Source organism: Pituophis catenifer, unplaced genomic scaffold, assembly GCF_029215685.1.
Source record: "Pituophis catenifer annectens isolate HBS135680 unplaced genomic scaffold, rPitCat1.0.hap2 SCAF_3, whole genome shotgun sequence".
NCBI lineage: Eukaryota > Metazoa > Chordata > Lepidosauria > Squamata > Colubridae > Pituophis > Pituophis catenifer.
The window spans coordinates 148192479-148217441 of record NW_027256883.1 but is presented as its reverse complement, the minus strand read 5'-3'; the positions used below and the strand labels follow the sequence as shown (position 1 = coordinate 148217441).

General features: G+C 38.8%; 1 protein-coding gene across 1 annotated transcript in view; it reads right to left on the bottom strand.

The window, feature by feature from the left end:
- The window catches only part of DOCK7 (dedicator of cytokinesis 7), a 124260-nt gene that overhangs the window by 3759 nt on the left and 95538 nt on the right, over positions 1-24963 (bottom strand). Inside the window, exons 39-46 of the mRNA XM_070941286.1 lie at positions 23904-24004; positions 23623-23815; positions 20467-20610; positions 19388-19519; positions 15475-15489; positions 4247-4372; positions 3524-3613; positions 1143-1379 (exon numbers count right to left, since the gene is read on the bottom strand). Of these exons, the coding sequence (XP_070797387.1) occupies positions 1143-1379; positions 3524-3613; positions 4247-4372; positions 15475-15489; positions 19388-19519; positions 20467-20610; positions 23623-23815; positions 23904-24004 (1038 nt within the window). The remainder of the gene's footprint in view (positions 1-1142; positions 1380-3523; positions 3614-4246; positions 4373-15474; positions 15490-19387; positions 19520-20466; positions 20611-23622; positions 23816-23903; positions 24005-24963) is intronic.

The window sequence follows — 24963 nt, the reverse complement described above, 5'->3', positions numbered from 1 at the left end:
GCAGAAGAATAGGAACCTGGATAGCTCAGCAGACTAATGCATTGTAATTTAACTCCAGCTGTCTGCAATTAGTAAGTTTGAATCTTGACAGGCTCAAGGTTGACTCAGCCTTCCATCCTTTCTAAGGTAGGTAAATTGAGGACCCAGTTTGTGGGGGCAATAAACTGACTTTGTAAAAATATACAAAAGGATGAAGGCTATTGCTTAATGCATTGTAAGCCGCCCTGAGTCTCCAGAGAAGGGCGGCATATAAATCAAATTAAAAAAAAAAAAGAATACCAAGCAATTGTACCTAAACAGGTAGTCCATAATTATCTGGGTTCATGCACAAAATCCAAATCATGGTTTATAAAGCACACAGTATATGGATTCACATATAGTACAAATAAAAAGTCAAAACTAAATATAAACATTACTTAGTGTGATCTGTGGATTTAATTAGTTCACAACTCAGGGATGATAATGATGATGAAGCAAAAAATATTTTATTGATGAAAGATGGCTAGCTATTAATGTAAGTCAATACGTGAATTAGTATTTTGAGAAACATACTTTGATTTGTAAGGATATACTTTTTTAATCCTGAGAACTACAAAGTAAAATGGTACAGAGATTCCTGCTGCAGATGAAACATCTACGTTTTGTGGAGGAAACATGTTTCCCACTGAAGATGGCATGGCATGGCATGGCATGGCATTAGTCCTTCATCCAACTTTCAATTATGATTTTTAAGGAATGGAATGGGACTACGGGCCATTAATTTAATTTAAGACTCAAATAGATAACTGCATTCTTTCACTTCACTCTTTCTTCTACTTCATCCCCTTCACCATATTTTAAATTATAAGCTTCTATAAATTCAGGATCCTTATTTATTCAACAGTCACATAAAACTATGTTAATAATAGTAGAAGCAGAAGCAGGAGCAGAGTTTTTTTGACAAAGCAAGCATAGGCTGTTTTCTCACAGGCTTGTGAAGATGCCACCAAATTAAAAATAACTTGTTGAACGTTTTTGAGTGTTACAAATTAAAACTGAGCTGTGTGAAAATATTGCCCTAGGCACATTGTCCATCATTTCCTTGATCATCCAGCCCTTTCATCTCTCTTCAAGGCAGAGTATAATGGAAGTACAAGACTTACTTCTTCCTTGTGAATGACATTTATCCTTGTCTTAATGTAAGGAAAAGCATGGGATGTTGTCAAGATAGTCTTCCTTTTGAACTGTTCGTGCAACTCCCCATGAGCTCTGCCATCCAATGTGAATGGAGTACAATACATGAATCGGCGCAAATTGTAGTTTTTGTCAAAATAGGTAATCCTGTCCTTCATTTCGTAAGTATCAAAGTAGGGCTCAACATAAGTGATTTGTATATAAGCCTGAAGAACAAAAACAGATTAGAACATAACTGATTATAGATATGAGAGATTATATTAATGCTGGAACAAGTCCTTTCCCACATGCAGATTTTGAAACAAGCAGCTCATGTCCCAAAGGTGCTTTTTCAGGAGACAACTGGACTTTTGTTTTTTCTTTGAAAATCTCTCTCCTTTTAGAGAGTCATTTAAAAGGATGCAAATGACCATCTGTCTGCAAGGAATATATATCCATCCATTCCCCACCATCCACTCAGAGCTGAAGAAGCTTCTTGAATGAGAAGTGAAACATTTTCAAAGAAAAAAAGAAGAAAAGTTCAGTTGCCTCCTGAAAAAGCACCTTTGGGACAATCATTGCCTGGATGACTGAGAATCTACATAGACTTCAAGCAGTTCATGGTTGTTTTTAAAGGTTCCAATACCGAAATGGTTTGTCATGGAGGCACAGGCCAAAATTCCCACACAATGGCAAAAGAAAAAAGAGCCTTGATAGTACAGTGGTTTAGTGCACCCTGTTATTAACACAGCTGCCTGCAATTTCTGCTGGTTCGAATCTCTCCAAGGCTCAAGGTTGACTCAGCCTTCCATCCTTTCTAAGGTAGGTGAAATGAGGACCCAGTTTGTGGGGGCAATAAGCTGACTTTATATAAAATATACAAAAGAATGAAGGCTATTGCTTAATGCATTGTAAGCCGCCCTGAGTCTCCGGAGAAGGGTGGCATATAAATCAAATTAAAAAAAAAAAAAAAACTGATGAGACAATAATACAAAGCCTTTCATTGCTATAATTACAGATAGTCCTCAATTTACAGTCACAATTGAGTCCAAAATCTCTGATACTAAGCAACAAATTTTTTTAAGTGAGTTTTGCCCCATTTTATGATCTTTCTTGCAACAGTTGTTAAATGAATCATTGCAGTTGTTCAGTTAGTAATGTGGTTAAGTGAATCTGGCTTCCCCATTGATTCTGTTTGATGGAAGGTTGCAGAAGACAATCACATCACCCTGTCATAAATATGAGCAAGTTGCCAAGTGACCAAATTTTGAGTATGTGACCCTGGGGATGCTGTAGTGGTCGTAAGTGTGAAAAATGGTCATAACTCACTTTTTTCCAGTGCCATTGTAACTTTAAACAGTCACTAAAAGAATGGTTATAAATTCAGGAGTATCTCTATCGATGTTTATGGAAGTTGCAAACAGTTACAGAATCTAATGGGATGATTATTTTTTCACACTGACCCAGATTGGATAACTTTGTTTTATGAAATAAATGAAACATGTGCCAAACAGCATCATTTGTTCAATCAGATTCTCTTCCTGTATCAGGAAGATTTACATGAAATTTTTGATTCAGGAACAAAAATATGCAAACATTTAGAGAATCAAAAATGGACAAAAATATTTTCACACAACTATACCAGAATCCTCAAAAACTATCGCTCTGGGACAAATCCAGTCCAATTCCTCAGGATGGGGTTTCAGGGTCTTGTGATGTATCTAATGCAGGTAGTCCTTGACTTACAACAGTTCATTTAGTGACTGTTTAAAGTTACAAAAAAAGGGAAAATAAAGGCATTGAAAAAAGTGCCTTATGACCATTTTTCACACTTACAACCACTGCAGCATTCCCCATGGTCAATTCAGATGCTTGGCAACTGCTTCATATTTATGACGGTTGCAGTATCTCAAAGTCATATGATCACTGCTTATGACTGTCTGGCTTCAATGGGAAAGCCAGATTCACTTAACAACCATGTTACTAACTTAACAACAGCAGAGATTCATTTAACAAATGTGGCAATAAAAGTCGTAAAATGGGGCAAAACTCATTTAACAAATTTCTCACTTAGCAACATAAGTTTTGGGCTCAACTGTGGTCATAAGTTGAGGACTACCTGTACACTTGTTGACAGACAGAAGCAGTATAACAAGAGAGCAGCTTTATTCTTCCTGATCAATTTCATTCCTGAAACATGCTATTCATATCTAGTTTGAAAGAGAAAGTGTAAATACAACTTGTCATCCTTATTTTCTTGAGAGAAGTAGTCAGGTAGATCTGATTCTAGGCCATTTCTAACACCATGTGGAAAAATATTCATTGAGACAAAGCCTAAAGTACAATATTTGATCAGAAATTAATATCTTACTTTATTGGCATCTAGTTTGCACTTGTCAACAGGGTTAGAATCTTTAATAACCTCAACAGCATCTTCACCAAACCTTTCTCCATAAAATCCCTGAAAATAATAAACATGATATTAAGAACTGAACAGGAGCCAATATTTTAAACAAAAGTTGAGCAAAAGCAGACATTCCATCTCATCATAATTGACTTCTTTTTCCTAGCTGTAGAACTGGAATATACAGTACCTGCTATAAACCCAGTGATTTTATCTGATCTGAAAACACTGTTTCTTATCTCTCTAGCTTCAGTCATACTCATTCTTACCATGCTTTCTGCTTATCACATTCTGAATAATAAATGTACTATAGTTTGTCTGATTTATGTCCCGTGTTTTCATCAGAGACTCAAGGTGTTCACTTTACATTATATATGTTCTTAGGAAGTTCATTTTCCCACTGCTAATCCTCCTATAGACAAAATAGAATTATCTATAGCAAGTATCAGCATGGGGGAAAGCATGACTTATTATTGTATACAAATAAAGAGAATTTTTAAAATCAAAAATATTGGTTGATATACATACCCCAAATTTCAATGCAGATAGATCATGAAAGTGACTCACAAAACAATGTAAACTAAAGTTACTGAAACTAGTACAGTTAAAACTTCTTTTAAATTCAGTAAAAGAAATAAAGCAAAACAGTTTAAAATCTTTAATATTCTAAACTTGATCAGGAAATCTCACCTCTAATCTATGAGAAATTTCAGCAAGTTTTGTTATAGCAGGCTCCTTGTACATGAACTCCTGTTCATCCAAATCTCCAAATTTAGTTCCATAAAAGCCAACACGGAAGTATGTACCAAACATTCGCTTACCATCCTAAGGTATATAAAGTTATATGATATTTAATGTAAAGTATGTTATTATTTTTTTAAAAAAATCTAAAATACAACCTCATGCCAGGATAAAACAACAACAATCAAATAACCAAAAGTACTAGTGATAATTTCTACAAGTTACAGCACAAAGGCAAAATTCAAAATTAAATTTTACACTTATGAGATCTATGGGAATCTCATGCAAGATTGGGAGAAAAAAACCCAGTGGCTTAGCTCTGCATAGGAAGAATGGAATAACTTTTAATGGCCTGAATTTAGATGATAATAGGCGTATCAGTTGAAGAGGGTTCCTTAGAAATGGGTAAGTTTCTTTAACTGTTATTTCTACTCTTATTGGAAGATACATTTCTAAATTCTACAAGTTTGAATAACTTCAGAATGAATCTGCATATTACAGTCTAAGCACTAATATGAACTATGTTCAACATAGTTCAACTCAACATGGGCACCTGGGGGACAGGGAGGCAGATGACAGAACATACATAAAGATGCCATCAAGCAAATGTTGTGATTTACCTAATTGTATCTCACGGACATGAGTACATAATGGTTTTGTATGACGCCATTATGTGTGTTTCCATTTTAGCACTATTGTGGTTTGCTGCACTAAAAAAAATACTGAGGTGTTGTGAGTGTGTAATGACTGTTATTTGTAACTTCTCTTAAAACAATGGCCAAAGATTGAAACAGCAACCTTGGTTTAAGGAAGTTCCAGCTTGCTATGCAATTAACATGGTATTGTCCCAATGTATCATATGTAATGCTTGACTCTATATATAATGTAGAGTGGAGAATGCCATGGTAAGACTAGAGTTGTTCTCAAGTATAATTTTATCTTCTAGAAGAAATGAAAACAATTTAGGAAGATGTTTTTAGTTATACTGTCGCCAAACTTTCTCCAACCACTATTCCTGAGATCTATACCATATGTCTGCAGCTCAAATATCAGTGACAGTTGAAATTCTTCTATTTGTAGTAGTGCAATGTAATTTGCATTGCCAACACTGCAAGGGATACAGCTCTATCCTCTATGCAGCATAGGAATAATGCTTATGGTTTAAGGAAGTTTTGCCTGCCAGTTCTCCCTTTGTGCCATGAAAACCATGTGCATGTCTAGGGGGTCTTGGGTCATGGGGTGCAGAGTTCCATAGGATGGGAAATATCCTGTTTATTCTTTATAGGTTCCCATGCAGTTCCTTTCACTTGGGCATTTAATCAAAGCAACACTAATGCCAAAGACAGCAACTGGTGTTTTCCAGACTATTGAGATTACAATACCCAGAATCCATGACGATTGACGTACTAACCGCGGATTATGGGGATTGCAATGAAAGGCATCTGGAAGACACCAGAATGCTTATCCCTGATTTATAGCAGCAAAATTGAAAAATGCACTATTTTATAAAGACAACAAGTAACTGAAAGACACAAAGCAGCATAGAGTTTGAAATTAAGGTTACCAATATTGGAATTTCCTCCCCCACAAAAAGATCACCCTGCTTGAACAAATATAGCTGAGAAAAGGACTCCAAATGTTCACCTTGACTCTCATGGCACAATTATATTCTGTGCACTATCTTTCTCCTTTTTCTTAAAAAACAACAACAACCACACAGAGATATTTTGAACGATGTGTCCCATTACTATGTTTCAAAATATGTTTAATAGAGGAGAAAAAAGCTAAACCAAGTCCCTGACTTAGTTTCCAGCTTTAGCCTGAAAAGAGAAACTTTCAGGAAGATGCGCAGATTGCAATTTGCAAAAAGCTTCGAGGGAAAAGAGCTGCCTATTGTGGTTTTGTACAGGACCTGATCATTCAAGCAATTAAAATTTTAACTATTAATTAAATTACTATTCAAGATTGGACCCAGGCCTATTCTTCCAATGCTTATTGGTGTCTTCCCTCCTTTTAGAACAGGAATCTTCAAACTTGGCAACTTTAAGACTTGTGGACTTCAATTCCCAGAATTCCTCTGCCAGGTATGGCTGGCTGAGGAACTCTGGCAGTTAAAATCCACAAGTCTGAAAGTCGCCAGGTTTGGAAACCCTTGGTTTAGAAAATAGGGGTTCATCACCATTAAATGCAATCAGGCTCAGTTTTTAAAAGACAAAGAACTCATCATGTGAGCAGCAGGGGTGAGGGTTACCTCTTTGAAGTCACATAGGTTCAGTAACAATATTAGCAGCAAAAAATTTCTTGTGTAGGATACGATATGCTAAGCCTTCCTAGGATAGATTGTCAGTGAAAATAAGGTAATTTGCCTTGGTGAGGGAAGGGAAATGGGCAACACAACATAGAATCAATGCCACGTTTGCTTATTACGCAAGTAGAAAAAATAATTTTCTGTCTTGCATTCATGGAACTGTGATATAAACAGTTTTAGCCATATAAATTTAAACTGGCATCTTTTAATTCAGCCTTGAGCCTTAGAAGAGGCAGCCAGCTTTCATTTCTTCTAACATTACTTCAGGACTAATAACAAGTATCAAGTGATTTACATTTACTGATAAAGGCTACCCTTTACATACTTCCAGATATATATTTTTTTAAAACAAGCCTATGTGGCTAATTCTGGCTGTTTAGAACCAATAGGTTGATTGGTTTAGCATACCATGGCACCAGTGGTGGGTTTCAATTTTTTTTACTACCGGTTCTGTGGGTGTGGCTTGGTGGCTGTGGCATGGCTTGGTGGCTGTGGCTTGGTGGGCATGGCAGGGGAAGGATACTGTAAAATCTCCATTTCCTCCCAATCAGCTGGGAATTGAGAGGCAGAGAATAGATGGGGGTGGGACCAGTCAGAATTTTTACTACCAGTTCTCCAAGCTACTCAAAATTTCCGCTACCAGTTCTCCAGAACTGGTCAGAACCTGCTGAAACCCATCTCTGCATGGCACGACAGTTCTGAAAAAGCCGATCAGTCTATAATGTGGAATAATTTGAAAAAAGGTGCCAAAATTTGACTTTTTATAGGTCAGAATTGTCAAGCAACTACTCCTCAACTTATAACCACAACTTGGAAGAGAATTTCTGTCGGAAATCATTGCGGTCATAAGTTGAATCAGATCTGATTTTATGACCATTTTTACGAAGGTAATTAAGCAAATCATCCTGGACATTAAGTGAATCTATGGTTGTTAAGTGAATACCAGGGTTGCAAGTGTGAACACAGATGCAACTTTTAGACTTGTTTGTCAATTAAACTATTGGCCAAACAAACAAAGGACATTAATATCATTTCTATCTTGTGTGGTTCTAAGATCATAAACCAAACATTTGTATGGCTTAAATGAAGATGCATTTGTAATAATACATTTAATTGGATCATTTTAAAGTGTAATTACTTGTGGAAATGCAAAAACTTGGTCACTCTCAAATCAGGCTCAGTCCTCATATATCTCCAAGGCTTTTATAAAAATGATGAATTTTACAGTATAAGATCATATTCTACAAACAGGATTTAAGGGCTGTCTTGCTACAATGAGGATGTTTTCTATAGTTTTTCTTTTCATTCTACCCACAGATTCATGGGGAGATAAAATACAGAGAAATTTGCCCCCATTTCCGCAAATTATTATTTTTTTAAATCTGTTAAAATAAAAAGCTATATGCTCTTCATTTCCAAACAGTGTGCTAACTGATATAATCAGAGCCACCTCAGATTTCTTTGATCATCTGTCCAGGATCATCAAGCAAATAATTTACCATGGGAAAATGGCCATATTGCACAAACATAGTTTAAAAGTAAAACTCAGCTCTTTGAAGAGTATGCTGGATGTTTGGCTACTGCTTTCAGGCTATCCAGAATTTAAGGCTGCATGTGACCTTGGTCTAGCTTTGAGTTTGCAGTTTAGATGTCTCCTTTGATAGCTGGATGGATATGGTCAAAAAAGAAATGAGAGAATGAGAGAAGCAGCTAGAAGTAAAAACGAAAAACCGCCAAAAAAACCAGGGGAGTGGCTGAAAAAGGGAGAATAATGGCGGGGGGAGGGGTCTTAGCTCAAGCTGTGTGCAGTCTTGAGTATCTATTTCTGAAAGATTACCTCTACACCTGGGTGTGGGTACACACTGGATGGATGTCCTTATATGACATAAGCAAATTGTTAAAGAAGATGCATTCTACAGTGCTATCTGATTCCAACAGCATGGACATCTTAAAACCAAAGATTTAGACGTGTTGTATTTTCTAAATCCAAATGATATTTGCATGAACAGACAAGAAGTCTTTTAAAAATGTCAGTTTTCATAACTTCAAACTGCTAGCTGTTTTGGGGAACACAATAAGTCTAAGATTTTGGTCAATGAACAAACATACAGTAGAAGTAAAATGGTATTAGTATTAACTGAACTTTTTAGTCTAGCCTATTTGCTGTGAACAGAGCAAACACGTGCTAGTGTATATTTAATTGCATATTCTGGTTTTTCTGAAGTTATTATTGTCTCTCCTGGAATTTTGCAATTGGGAAGATCAAGTATTAATCTAACATCAAATTAAAATGGACAAACTGCAAATTGTTTTAGGGAGTGTAAAACCAGATAAAGATACAGCCAGAGATTTTGTCTCACAGGTGATATCAGGGAAAAAGGAAGAAAATATGAAATCTATTCCCTTACTCAAAGCATGGACAGAGTTATTTAGGGTAACTGTCAATGTGCTGTCCACTTTGACAATTTTACACAAGAAGGTTTCTGCCACAAGCAATATTGTTTACACATAAAGGCAAAAAGCCTGTATATTGTTATATATAGAAAGTATACACATATAGCTCTACAGTTTTAATATGGATACGTGTATCCATTGTAACTGCTTTTTTTTTCCTTCATGGAAGGAAAAATATTAACCTTATATTCTCTAGAGTGGGGAAGCTAGTCAATGTTAGTTACTTGCTCCTACACTGAAACAGGATTATCACAGAAGGAATCTTACAATTCATTTGTTCCTCTAAGCCAGGGGTGGGCAATTAACTTTCACAAAGGGCCACATCAGAAAGTAGGACTATTGCAGAGTGCAGAACCAATAAGGCCGTGAAGGTGCGTGCATAGGCATGCATGCACGCATGCATAAAAGTATATTGGGGAGGGGGGGGGAAATAGCAGTCGCTTTCAAAATAAAAGCAATCCACGTGGGCTAGGCAGGGACAGTCAAAGGACCAGATATGGCCTGGGGGCCATAAACAAGTCTGTTCTAAGCTAATTATTATGTGGTCTAACTAGTTTGGTCTTTGAAAACAAAATGGCCTCCAATGCACCAGCCCACTGTATAAACCCTAAGACTGTTCTTATTTTATAAATGTAAGATACCTGCTTGATTACTGTACCTTGAAAATGTACATCTTTATCAGGTTGCTAAGGCAACATTCCCTAATAATTTGGAACAGTGAATCTGTTGATACTCCAAATGTTGCTGAATTTCTGGGTTTTAATTTCTTCAAACTTTATTTCCCAATTATCTTACTTACAATCTACATGAAAGAGTTAAGAAAATGCTTGCTGCCATGTAATTAATTAGAAGTATTCTATGATAATGAGTTTCAAACAGATTACCATAATTCTAAAACAATGGTCACCCAAGACAAATTAGGAATTGGCGTATGAAAGGAAGTCTCTTTCCATTTAGCTTCCATTTATTTAGGGAGATGGGAATGCATTGATGGGTCAGTCCCTGGGAAAATTTTAGAATGGAGTGAATACAAAACATGCTGGAATGAAATGAAGCATAAACAGGCAGAAAATGAAGAGAGCAATAACATCGTAGGGTATCATGTTATTGTTCAGAATGTGGAACATTATCTATATGGAAACTCTGATATTGATCAAAGGTATTCACGAAAATCAAACTCTTGCTTTCAAGCCATAAAACACATTAATACTCCATGGTCTTTGTTTCTGAGAGATGCAAAATGCAGTTATGAGTAAGGAAGATATTATAAAAGCATTTATGTCTATTATTTTGCAAAAAATAATAGTCCTTGGGAGGCAAAGAGAATGAAGGTGAACGCTGTAGAGTCATTACAGATCTGGCAGAGTGGGTATACAGCCATCATGATTTATGAAGGGTTCATAATATGTTATTATGCATGGTAAATACCTGCTAGGTGTAAAGTTTTAATTTTTTTTTCTTCTGCATATAGACCAAAAGCTTTGCCAACTGGGTTTACTTCACCAAAAATGACTAAAATCACTGTCCATCTTACTCCTGTTGTTTCCAACAGGTAGATGAAAATACCCCCAAATATCTAATTCTAGACTACAATAAAATAATCTGAAATAGAAAGATTAATGCCAAAAGATTTTGTTCTATCTAATTTCCTATCTAATCCAGCTTTTGAATTTATAACCCAAATTCTGAAGGCCATCCAAACTTACTTGAGGAAAAAAAAAACTACTCACTCATCAATGGTGACCCAATCAGTCTCTGAGGTAATTTCCTTCCTTCCCACCAGCCCAATTGAGGAGAATTTATATGGCATTTCATAAACCCCTGAGCTGGCATAAGTCTTTGATTAAATAAATTTAAAAAAAGAAATTATTAAGGGATGCCATGGTGTTAAGAATCATCAACAACTTAGTAGGAACTTACCACAACAGACAATAGTAAAAGTGGGGAGGAGAATCAGCAACCAGGGCAATAGAGGAGAAAACAGAAAGTATTTTAATTAAGGAAAATCAAAAAACAAATAAGCAGCATTTGGCAGCAAATAAAGGCAAACAAGCATTCTACAAAATAAGAACTGGCTAAAAAGCATGCAACAGGGGATTAAAGGCCACATTGGGAGAAATGTCCAGCAAGAGGAGATGTCAAGTGCAAAGCGGTGGACAAGAACATAAACCATGGGTGTGTTTTACCATGCAATAAAACATTCCTTGACTATGTTAAAACTGTAACTGAGGAGAGGGTGTATTTCAGGGGTCGATTTAGCATCACACACATTGAAAAGACTCCCCTTAGGCTGTCCTCCATTAACTGGTCACTGAACAGCCATATAACTGGGAGTGCCTCATCTGTCCCTTTGTATCTGTTTGTCTCTTGCAACAGATTTGTGCCAACTACAGGTAGTCCTCAACGTACGACCACAATTGAGCCCAACATTTATGTTGCTGAGAAATTTGTTAATTTTATGACTTTCCTTGGCCCATTTATTAATTGTTGAATCACTGCAGTTGCTAAATTAGTAACAGGGTGGTTAAGTGAATCTGGCTTCCTCAGTGAAGTTTGCCAGAAGTTCACAAAAGGTGAACCCGGGACACTGCAACCGTCATAAATGTGAGTCAGTTGTCAATGTAAATCATGTGACTATGGGGATGCTGCTAAGATCATAAGTGTGAAAAGTGGCCATAAGTCACTTTTTTTCAGTGCCATTGTAACTTTGAACGGTCACTAAGAGACCTCTTGTAAGTCGAGGTCTACCTGTATTAACCTCAATGGGAAACCCTTCCTTACAAGAGAGATATAATTCCTAGGGATAGATATTGCTACTAGGAGGGCAGATGCAGGGGTGAAATGCTACTGGTTCGCACTGGTTTGGGTGGTGGGTGGTTTGGAAACCAGTAGCGGCGGCAGTGCAAGGCTCCGCCCATCCGCCTGGACGTCACCAGGAAGTAACCTGTTTTTGACCCTCTGCGCATGCGCAGAAGGCTTTGTGCATGTGCAGAGGGTCCAAAATCGCACATGACACATGCGGCGCGCACACTTCTGAACCAGTAGGGAAGGTAAGTAGATTTCACCCCTGGACAGATGCTTTTGATTTCTTGTGATGTCAAAAGTGAGAAAATTGAAAAACTAAACTGGCTTAGGCCCTATTTTCCTCAAGGTAGCCAGAGTGTGTAATGGAAATAATAAATGGAAACTATTTATCATTTCTTGCTAAACTATCATAAAGTCTGATCAAGCTCCAGATTTGTAATTATAGGGGGTCTTCAACTTACAACCATTCATTTAGTGACTGTTCAAGGTTAAAACGGCACTGAAAAATGTGACTTATGAGCGGTTTCCACACCTATGACCATTGAAGCATTCCCATGGCCATGTGACCAAAATTTCAACTGGCATGTATTTATTGTATGTCATCATTTGCTCACCATCTGTGTAACCTTCCCAGCCGGTTTCCAACAAGCAGTCAATAAAGGAAGCCATATTTGCTTAATGATTGCATGATTCACTTAACAACTGCAGTGATTTGCTTTACAAACTGCAGTGATTTGCTTTACAAATGACCAAATTGGGGCACAAAAGATGGTAAAATGGGGCAAAAGTCACTTAACAACTGCCTCACTTAGCAACAGAAATTTGGGACTCAATTATGGCCGTAAATCGAGGACCACCTATAGTAGGCTTACATAGATGGTGTGTGGCCATACTTGGATTTTCTTCTGTGAGAAAGCTTTCACGTGCTGCAAATTTGCATGTTGGATTTCAAAACAAAATCTGAATCCATGAGGGTCTTTCTTGAAGCTGAGTGGCCATGGGTCCAGGAAGTCTGACCTCATGTGCTCTGAGAATCTTTGGCTCTATTTTCCAAGTGCCTTCCTAAGCAAAAGTTCTAACGATCCCAGTTCTGCAGTGGGAATGATCAAAATAAAGGAGCATGAGCCAGATAAAAGCAGAAAACATTATTCTCACAGTATATTTTACGGGTATAGGAGACTGATTAAAACAACTATATATGTAACTATTGCAACACCAAACGAAGGTGCAGATTTTTTAAAATCTCATCTAAAACTTCTCCACATGAACAATAAGTATTTGGATACGATATGCTGGCATTATTTTCAGAGGACGATCAACATTTTGTTAGCACATATTCCACACAATTGTAAGAAGGCCACATGCAATGAGTTTCCACTGAAATTAATTCAGGACCTACATGCTTAACTGCAGTGGATTCCATGGGAACACGACACAATCAGGAATTAAAGAGGAAAAATACCAAAGGAGCAGAGGACAACTTCTCTGCCAAAAGGAGGGGCTTTTCCACAAAAACAAAAGTTAAAATATATATTTAAAAAAATATTATATTTTTACTTAGCTCATAATTTAATGTTCAATTTTTCACATCACGTTCATGAATGTAGTTTATGGCAGTGTTTCTCAACCTGGGCTGGGGGGCTCCTTTAAGATGTGTCGACTTCAACTCCCAGAATTCCCCAGTTAGCATTGCTAGCTTGGGAATTCTGGGAGTTGAAGTTCACACATCTTAAAGAGGTCCAGGTGGAGAAACACTGATGTAAGGGTAAACTGCAATCAAATGGACATGTTGCATTTAAACCTGCAAAATTCTTAATCCTAACTAATGAAAAAGTATGTAGCCTTCTGAAAGTTTCCATCTTTTCTGGCTGAAAGATTCATGTGGAAAAGTTACACCTGCTAAATTTCTCTGTGTTCTATTTGAAGTGTATACATGCATGGATGTCCCTGAAACCATGAAATACAGCTAGTCCTTGACTTACAACCACAATTGAGCCCAACATTTCTGTTGCTAAATGAGACAGTTAAAGTGAATTTTGCCTCATTTTACGACCTTTCCTGCAACAGCTGTTAAGTGAGTCACTGGATTTGTTAAGTTAGTAACACGGTAGTTAAGGGAATCTGGCTTTCCCATTGACTTTGCTCGTCAGAAGGTCACCAAAGGTGATCACATGACTCTGGGATACTACAACCGTCATAAATATGAACCAGTTGCCAAGCATCTGAATTTTGATCACGTGAGCATGGAGATGCTGCAATGGTCGTGTGAAAAATGATCATAAGTCACCTTTTTCAGTGCCGTTGTAACTTTGAACAGTCACTAAATGAATTGTTGTAAGTCGAGGACTATCTGTACAAAAAAATTGTTGTACAAATGAATCTGACAATCTTGGTTGTTCTTTTAAGCTAGCCACCCGTCACAGCTATCTATCAGATACACTAAACTTCAGAATTCAGAATTTGGAATTCAGAATTCCAAATAATAGTCAATACAACATGCAGGGAGGCAAAAGACTGGAGAAGTTTGTTGTATCATCTTAACACTGATTTGATTTAAATTTAAGGCAATATCAGGAATAGTTTTGGGCTTCAGCAAAAAAGACCACTGATGATAAAAAAGAGAAATAAAACTGATATGATGTATATTGATTTGGGTTATTTAAAATTATTTAATTTTTCATTTCTACCATTAAATCACACTTCTACCTAAAACTAAGAAAGTTTGTACCAGATCAAGTTCTCAAATTACAAAATTCAAAAGTGTGTTGCTAACTGTTATTTTGCTTGCCCTTTGTGTAAGCAAATATTCTGATTAGTTTGAAACTATTAACTATAACTTCCCAGTTTTGACCTAAATTAATTTATTAAACATATATCTTAAATATTTTACTGTGGCCCTTACCAGAAAAATAAGACTGAATAATGTTATACGAATGAGACAAAGTTGGTAGGTTATATTTAGATTTGTGGTTGCTGAAGTCACAGCTGCTTTTACAGGTTGCCAATTTTTGTACTGGATCATAATGTAATTTGAAAAGTACTAGAGACATTAAAATTATGCATCACATAATCAAAGCAAATATATTTACTCAATGGGGTACTTGAAACCCGTGCTCTAACTAGGTATTTGGGAGCTAAGTGTTAATCTGAGTTAATTTGGTTTTTGTTTTTCAGTTTTGTACAAGAGACAAGTATATGCAATTCATAAATAAATACTTGTTATGTGTTATGATATGAGTAAACTTATGCATTTTTGCATTCAAACTCCTTGAACATTAAATCGACCCCTGTGTTGGGGGTAAGAACATGGTAGGAAGAAATGATATTCTAAGTCAATATAGATGAGAAATAAAATTAACAAAAATAAGAAACTCACAATGGTAAAAATGGTTCATTCCCCCAAAGAACCTCATTAGTGTCATAATTCATGCACTACCTAAATTGTCTAAAATGACCACAACAGTTTTACTAATACTTTTTGGTTAATTAATTCAGGTCAATCAATAGCAGACAGCAACAGATACCCACAACTAGCATATGCGGGCAAAGCATTGGCAGGAGGCATCAAACCAATCTATTAGTCTTTTTTACTAGCTAAAACATTACCTACCTCCCAGCCAGTACTCTGTATAATAAAAAGTAAAAAAAAAGAAGTATGTAATAGAAGCAAATGCAGAATTTTCTTGACATGCCATCAACAATAAAATAGTATACATCTACAATGGTTTAATGGTTTTTAGGGACCACGTATTTACATTAGCAGTTTTTGTTTTCATTTCACCAGAAGAAACATCATATGGGAAAGAAGAACTTACGGAAATAAGATATTTTTGCTGAATGCATTGAAGGCTAACTCTGCAGAGGATGTGACCATGCATGTCTGCCTCCTATATAGATGTTCTGTTCTAACTATCTGTTCCTTTCTCTTCATTGTGGCGAGGAAAGGGAACGTGATAAAGAAAATACCCAACATAAAGGGGTTTAAAAGGTTTAATGATAGGAGTAAAGGGATTACATCCCTGGGCTCCATTGCATTGGCAAATATACACAAACTCCTGGCTCATACAAAGACATAGTATGTATATATATATATATGTGTGTGTGTGTGTGTGGTGTGTGTGTGTGTGTGTGTGTACACAATTCTTCTTCTTCTTTTTTTGGATTATAAAGGTCTGAGAATTAAATGAGAATGTGAAACCTCTCTTACCACTGCAACATATTCACCATTTCAGCCTGAGATTCAGGTTAATGTCAGACTGGAGAAATTCAAACTTTGTGCATGAGTTATGCAATAATTTTTATGCAGTGTTTGTTGTGCAATGCTGGTACAGGTAGTCCTTGACTTATTACGACCATTCATATTTACGACAGCCTCAGAACCAATGCTTTACAGCCTGCAAAGGGCCTCCAAGTCATCGTAAATGGTGAGGGCCTTATCCCTCCCCCCCCAACCCCGTGGCTACATGATTGCATTTCAGGTGCTTAGCAACCTGTTCAAATTTATCATCTGTTGTCAAGTGCCCTGCAATCATGTGATCACCATTTGCAATCTTCTCTGCTGGCTTCCCCAGAAAGTGAATGGTGAAGTCAGAAGAAGACAGCAGAGAAGATTGCAAGCAGAGGGGATGGAGGATTTGAGGTCTGTTTCCCCAGTGCACTGAGGGATTTCTCCTCTGACAAGGAAGAAAAATCCTCCACTGGAGGGACAGATCTCGAATCTGGCAAAATAGCTACTAAATGCCAGCCTTCCGAGCAGTTCAGAAAGCTCACATCTACTACCGTTTGGGGAGGGGCGAACACCAATCAACACCAGCTTTCTGAAAGGCTCAGAAGGCTGGCCTTTGCTAGCAGCATTAGGGGAAGGAAAAACACCAATGAATTCCAGCCTTCTGGAAGGCTGAAGCAGACTTCATATCTGGCCAAAGTGTTAGTGAAAACGATCGTTCAGAAGACCTTTTCTTCAAAATGTTTGATTTGGAGAAGGAGCCTTCAGTATCATTGTGAGAATGGGGCTGACTTACAAGATGGAATTGGTGGCCTTGACAATCAGGAGCTGCAGAATAATACTAAGATAACTGGATCTGGGCTTGGTGAGGAAGGGAAAGGCCCCAAGTCTCCCAGGCATGGTGGACTGGAGAGAGGGGCCAGGCCTCATGAGTGTGGAGGGATACCCCAGCCCTCTCGCCACCCCATCACACCCAAAGGCCTAGACGCTTTCCATGACACTCCACTTAATGACAGCAACTGGAAGACCTGGGATTGAGGTTGTTTAGCAAAGTACTCACGTAGTGTCTTAGTTAGCAACCGCTTTGCTCAACAAAAAAGATTATGGGCCCCAATGCAATAGTAAGCAGAAGATTACCTAGTCCTCCACTTATGACCACACTAGGACCAGAAAAAATTATTGTTAAGCAGTGCAGTCATTAAGAGAGGAATCACCTGATTTTATGACTTTTTGCCATGGTCATTAAGCAAATCACCCATAATCGATTAAGTGAGACACTATATGACTGTGACTTGCAACCTCCTGCTGGCTTCCCCATTGATTTTGCTTGCGGGAGCTTGGATGGGAAAGTCACAAAGGTTGAACACATGCCCGCAGGATGCAACAACTGTCTTAAGTGGGAACTGACTGCCAAGGGCTGGAATTGTGATCACATGTCTGCCAGGATGCTACAATGATCCCAAGAAGTTATAAGTCCCTTTTTAAAACGTTGTAACTTTGAACCATTACTAAATGAATGGCCAAATTGAGGGTTTCAAAGAATATTAGTATATGAATCAAAATAAAGTTTATTTTCTACAAACGCTCAAGGTTTTTTTTTAATTTCTTAATCATCGCAAATTTTCTCCAAATTGTATAAATGGTATTTACAATACTGTATATTATCTGTATAGACCAAAGACCTAAGAAATATCAAAGTAGCCTCTAAAAATATAGGCAGTATCAAGCAAGGTGGGGTTTTCTTTTTTTAGTAAAATTAGGTGTTCAGGTCTAATAAATTCAAAATTTCCAAATATTGGGAGGGGCCTTTAGGTATTGCTCCAGGGACTCCAGTCATGATTACTATAATAGTGGATTTATGTTTTCATTAGTATTTAATCTGCAAGTCCCATATTTCACAATGTTTTCAGATTGATTTTTCTCAATCCTAGCATCACCCAGAATAGCAACATCAATGACCCAGACTGCCTTCTTTTCAATAAATCAGGACTTTATGACCAATGTGCTTATCAGTTTGGATTTTAAAGTCCCATAAGATCTCAATCCACTCATTTTCCAAAACCTTCTCAGCTTGACGGTCCCAATAGTTCTTGCTATATTCAAATCCAAATCTCTGGCTTATTATGGTTATAGTTATCTCTTTTGCTACAGGTCTTGTTCCAAATGCATGTAAAAAGGTAAGCCTTGAACAAACTTACTCATGTCATCCAAGGTTAAAATTAGTGCCAATGCAAAACCAAATCAAAAGGAAACACAGCATTGTAGTTAACTCTGGGCCAGAAAGGCACTAGGGGAGTGTTATATGTCTGGTAACCAAGAAATCAGCAATTTTTCAAATAGCCCGGAATCAAAGTTTACTCTCTAACCTTTTGAAAAGGGAAAATTATTTGCAATGGAACATTCTCAATAGTGGAGACATCAAGATCATTTACGTTGATACAATAGCTTCTAGAACAGATTTAATGGTTAGTAAGTTCTACACATCCTATTTGTGATATGGCTAGAACTCGTGTTTGAAAGATAGTAGAAAAATTACATTAAAATAGTCTAGTTTTACTTTTAACTTACAACCTGGTCTTATCATAGTCTGCTGATATTATTATGCAAATTTCTCTTTGTTTGGCCATGTCATAAAAAGCTTGCTAGCTGTTGCTATAGTTTTTAGCAACAGGATGCCATTCAGTTCTCTACATCCAAGGATACAGCCATCTACGTTCCGATCATCTGTACAACTCAGGACAGTTTGGATAAACAAGGCATCAACTGCAGGACCTAAAATCGGTACCTACCAATCAAGTGCACTGAGCATTCAACTTACTGACTTTGGGAGCTCCAGCAAGTGTGTAGTGGTTTGTGTTTTTACTGAGAGTTGATAAAATTTCAGTTGGTTTTTGTTTTAATGTCATTCTTTGTTTTTGTTTGTTTGCCATCCAGAGTTTCTTGGATAGATGGTTATATAAACTGGATAAATCAATAAATGACTGATGAGGAAAGTGGCCCGCATAATAATTGCACTCAATTCTTTCATGTTTTGTGGAGTCAGCTTTTTGTTTGTACAATAGGCACAGAATAGAATGTACCAATAGACACAATAATTGCTACCTGACTTAAGTGGGTGGCTCTAGAAAAATTTAGAACCATTTAGCCATTGTTTTGCCAACCAAACTGATTGCACACTTTGTAATACAACCCATGGACATCTCCGATATTGTGCTGTTCTGACAAAGTGCATTGGTCTAATAGAAAATCAGGCTGATATATTTTGCCACTTTCTTGCTATAGATCCCACAGGCATTACCTGATGAACTATCTTGCTGAATGCATCCTGGAGTTTACCATGAATTGTGGCCAGTTTCTTGGCATCTCTGTTAGCTTCATGAATTGGAATAAGGATTTTGTAAACCTCGTTGACCGCTTCATACATACCAGCCTACAAAAGATTGCATGTCAGATGGATCTATTGCTTCGCCAAGAAAATAAACATCCTAAGTGCAGCACATGATAAAAATGCTTCATTATGACAAAGAAACTGAAGAGCTCGTTTGCTATACTTTCGTTATTATAAGAGAACGTAATCTAGAGCACAGAATAATTCTGAGCATTCCTTTTTATACATTCCATGAAAAGGCATCTAGCTATCCATCAGCCATTTCCCTCTTTCCAATGCCTTTCAGAGGATTGAAAAAACATAAACAAAACGTAACTGCCCACGTCTTCAAATTTCTTTCACTTTCAATCTAAAAAAGATTTCAAAGGAGTCCTGTTGATGAACTAAAAGGCTTAATAGCAAATTCTGAGCATGTTACAGTTTCATCTTGGCCAACTAAAAGTGTTTGAAAACTGATTTTGATTACTCTCCCAATAGCACAAAAAATGTCATTTTATCCATATACAATCCAGTCAATATTCCTTTCACTCCTATTCCATTTCAGTTCAGTTAAGCAACTGAAATGTAAACCCACTGGTAGAGATGTTTCATGTTTACCTCTGAGTGCTCAGTGCTTTCAAATATTTACATCACATATCATCTATACCAGGGGTCCCCAACTTGTGGGCCACGGCCCACTAGTGGGCCGTGAGGGGACTGTAACAGAGCCATGGAATTGGCTGGCAAGCGCATGCACACACACATGCACCCTCACTTGCACGAGCAGTGGGCAAGTGTGTGCTCCATTTGTGTGAGCAGCAGGCACACATACACTCTGCTCGTGCAAATGGAGCTGCATGCGCCCATGTTTGCCAGCTCTTTCTGTGGAACCATCCCTTCTCCCCCACCCTGCTGGTCCACAAAGCCAGAAACATTGGGGAACTCTGATCTATTCTATGTAGCTATAAAGAATTACCAGACGAAATACAGAAAGTATGAAATTCTTCTACCATGGAAAAACAGGCTGCAGCTTGCTCCAGTAGTCCAACCAGACCCGCTTCAGTAAAATACTTTCCAGAACATATCCCTTCTTCATCTGGAGAGACCACATCATCAGAAACTGCAGATTCTTCTAGAACATTTGAAGAAACGTTCTGAGGAAATATAAAGCAATTACTTTCATTAATGCCAATATACAAATCTCCTGACCAAAGCACTAAATCTTTTCTTTGATGTGCAATTATATTTCAGTATAATGGGACTATTCTGGTAATAAAAGCCATATTCCCTTTTCTGGTTTATCAGAGAGAGTCTCCATAGACGGTAAAAATTAAGAAAACCTATTACAATGATGTCCAGATTATGCCTGAAAGTTATCATTTTGTTTTGTAAAGCAATTGGCTTAGATTAATGTAGATGAACACTCATTCATGGAGGGCATACAGTTAAATATATACAGATTATGACAACACACGCTTTGTGATAATTCTTACATAACTTTACCCAAACCTTGAATCTCTGAACTTTCTCCTACTTGCTGTAACTTCGGTTGGGACTGATGCAATCATTCTGTGGGCTTCATCTAATATAGTACCAGCATTTCCTGGTATTTTTCATTGCTGATACGACAGCTACAATTCCAACAGTTTATCTTTCTGTATTGGAGGTTCTTTGAATTTTGTCAAAATAGTCAGTAAAAGAGCCAAGCCACACAGTTTACTTCAGATGAACCTTCCCCAACCTAACACCCAGTGGAAAGATGAGAATCACAACTTTTAAGATGACCAGTCAGTTCATGATCAAGATAGTTAAGACATTTTGGGAGGTGTAATTCTAATATATGCAGTGTGCATAATATACATTCCGCTGGGAAGACTCCTGAAAATGGAAAAATATACAAGTAGCTTTCCTACCAGGAATATCAAGAGAATGCTCTTAAAGTGAAGCACTATGGGACAGTCAGTAGTCGCTAAGACAGGGGTGTCAAACACAAGACCTGTGGGCCAAATCCGGCCCGTGGGGTGCTTAGATCTGGCCCACTGGTTCGCCCCGGAATCAGCGAAGGACCGCCTTGCGGTGCTTCTGCCAGAGAAAACGGAGCTTGGGAGGGCTGTGCGTAGTCCTTGCGACCTCAGTTTTTGCTGGAAGAGGGTTGCAGGAAGCTGTTGCAGCCAAAAACGGAGGTCGCGAGGTTTGTGGGGTCTGTTTTTGCTGGCAGAGCGCTCAGGCTGCCACAGGTGCCCCTGACACAAATGACGTTGAGCTGACCATGCCCACCCCGGCCCCCCAAGGTCAAACAAAAACCTGTTCTGGCCCTCAATGAAGTTTAATACCCCTGCACTAAGAGATCACTGGATTTAAATCAAACAGATTTCCCAAGGGGCAAAGCCCATATTTCTTGAAGCTAGGGTAGGAATACAGCTAGTCTTTGATTTATAACCGCAATTGAGCCCAAACTATCTGTTGCTAAGCAAGACAGTTGCTAAATGAGTTTTGCTCCATTTTACCACCTTTCTTGCCACAATTGTTAAGTTTGTAACATGGCTGTTAAGTGAATCTGGCTCCCCCATTGACTTTGCTTGTCAGAAGGCGATCACATGACTCTGGGACATTGCAACCACCATAAATATGAGTCAGTTGCCAAGCATCTGAATTTTGATCACATGGCTGTGGAGATGCTGCAATGATCGCAAGATTGAAAAATGGTTATAGGTCACTTTTTTCAGGGCTGTAACTTCAAATGATCACTAAATGAATGGTTGTAAGTCAAGGAGTATCCATATTCTGCTCAATTCTTGTAACACACAATTCCCCACCCCCTTAGCACAATCCATAGGAAATTGCTATCTGAGGGGGTCTTCTTTCCTGTTTAGGATTACTTTCTTAATATGGTAGTTTCACAACTCTACCAAGTTATGCTTTCTTGGACTTTATACAATATAGTCCTTGATTTACGGCAACAATTGAGCCCAAAATATATGTCACTAAGCGAGACATTTGTTAAATGAGGCATGCCTCATTTTACGACCTTTCTTGCCACAGTTGTTAAGTTAATCACTGTGGTTGTTAAATTAGTCACACGGTTGTTAAGTGAATCTGCTTTCCCATCGACTTTGCTTGTCAGAAGGTCACAAAAAGTGATCACATTTATTTATTTATTTTATTTATTTTATCATATTTGTATACCGCCCTACTCCCGAAGGACTCAGGGCGGTGAACAGCCAAAATAAAATACAACGACATACAAAAGTTAAAAAACTATTAAAAACAGATTAAATAATTTAGACTCAAAAACAAATTAAAAACATCCAATTTATCTAAAAAAACATTTAAAACCCAATTTAAAAGCCAATTTAAAAGGGAGAGTTAGGCCAGACCAGCCTGTTGGAATAAAAACGTTTTTAGGGCACGGCGGAAGATGCGTAAGTCTTGGATCCTCCGTATCTCCGGGGGGAGCTCGTTCCAGATGGCAGGTGCCCCCACAGAGAAGGCTCTCCCCCTGGGGGCCGCCAGTCGACATTGTTTGGCCGACGGCACCCTGAGGAGCCCCTCTCTATGGGAGCGAACTGGTCGGTGAGAGGCTACTGGTGGCAGAAGGCGGTCTCGTAAGTACCCTGGTCCTGAGCCATGGAGCGTTCTAAAGGTGGTAACCAAAACCTTGAAGCGCACCCGGAAGACCACTGGGAGCCAGTGCAGCTCGCGCAGGAGGGGGGTCACATGGGAGCGCCACATCGCTCCTGTCACCACCCGCGCGGCTGCATTCTGGACCAATTGGAGCCTCCGGGTGCTCCTCAAGGGGAGCCCCATGTAGAGAGCATTGCAATAATCCAGGCGTGAGGTGACAAGGGCGTGAGTGACCGTGCGTAACGAGTCCCGATCCAGAAAGGGACGCAACTGGCGAATCAGGCGAACCTGATAAAAAGTCCTCCTGGCCACATGACCTGGGGACACTGTAGCCGTCATAAATATGAGTCAGTTGCCAAGCGTCTGAATTTTGATCATGTGACATGGGGATGCATCAACGGTCATAAGTGTGAAAAATGATCATAAGTCACTTTGTTCAGTGCCGTTGCAACTTCGAATGGTCACTAAATGAACTGTTGTAAATCGAGGACTACCTGTAAAATCCAGTTTTATAATCTGGGAAATTAAAAAAACCAAAGTACCTGAAATGTAACACATCCCACAGGGAGGTATTTCCGATCCTCCAGCATGCTTAGATATTCAGCCACCAGAGCTGCAGAGTGAACCAAACACTGTGCCGATTCCGCATGGTTATTTCTGGCGGAATGTTTTCCAGCCATGTTCTGCAGCCAGGTTAGTCGTAGATCTGGGGAATTCTGATATCCTTTCGCAATTCTAGTTTTTGAAAAGCCAGAAGATTCATGTTAATGTGTATTTCTTTGTCTGTGTTTTCTGAGAGAGAGGCAAACTCCATAAATCCTACCTGTACATCAAGTCAATTAGCATTTCCGGATCTTCCTGGTGTTCCTTCATTTTAACTGTATCTGAGAGGATCATATGGAGATTGAACACAAGATCCTGTACCTGAAAATATGCAACACAAAAGAAATAAATGTATACTTGTTTATATACATATATTAATCTGTTAATATATCATTCACTCATTGCTCAAAGCCTGGTAGCAAACTTTGACAGAACTAAAAAGATTCATCATTAGTTTAGTCTGGTTTAGAATTACTTGTCTTATTCAAATTTTGTCATTCATTGTATCAGATATCATGACCATGGTATCATGCTGCACCGGCTGGAAGGGTTGGGGGTGGGAGGCACCGTTTTACGGTGGTTCTCCTCCTTTCTCTATGACCGGTCGCAGTCTGTGTTGACAGGGGGGCAGAGATCGACCACGAGGCCCCTTATATGTGGGGTGCTGCAGGGATCGGTTCTCTCGCCCCTTCTGTTCAACATTTATGTAAAGCCGCTGGGCGAGATCATCCGTGGTTTCAGGGTGAAGTACCATCTGTACGCTGATGACACCCAGCTGTACATCTCCACCCCGGACCACCCCAACGATGCCCTTGAAGTGATGTCCCAGTGCCTGGAGGCCGTACGGATCTGGATGGGGAGAAACGGGCTCAGGCTCAACCCATCCAAGACCGAGTGGCTGTGGTTTCCGACGTCCCGATATAGTCAGCTGGCGCCATCGCTGGCTATTGGGGGGGAATCATTGGCCCCCACGGAAAGGGCTCGTAACTTGGGCGTCCTCCTGGACTCACGGCTGTCTTTAGAAGAGAACTTGACGGCCGTGACCGGGAGGATTTTTCATCAGGTTCGCCTGATTCGCCAGTTGCGTCCCTTTCTAGATCGGGACTCGTTACGCACAGTCACTCATGCCCTCGTCACCTCTCGTCTGGACTATTGTAATGCTCTCTACATGGGGCTCCCCTTGAGGTGCACCCGGAGGCTCCAACTGGCGCAGAGTGTGGCCGTGCAGGTGGTTATGGGAGCAACATGGAGCTCCCATGTAACACCTCTCCTGCGCGAGC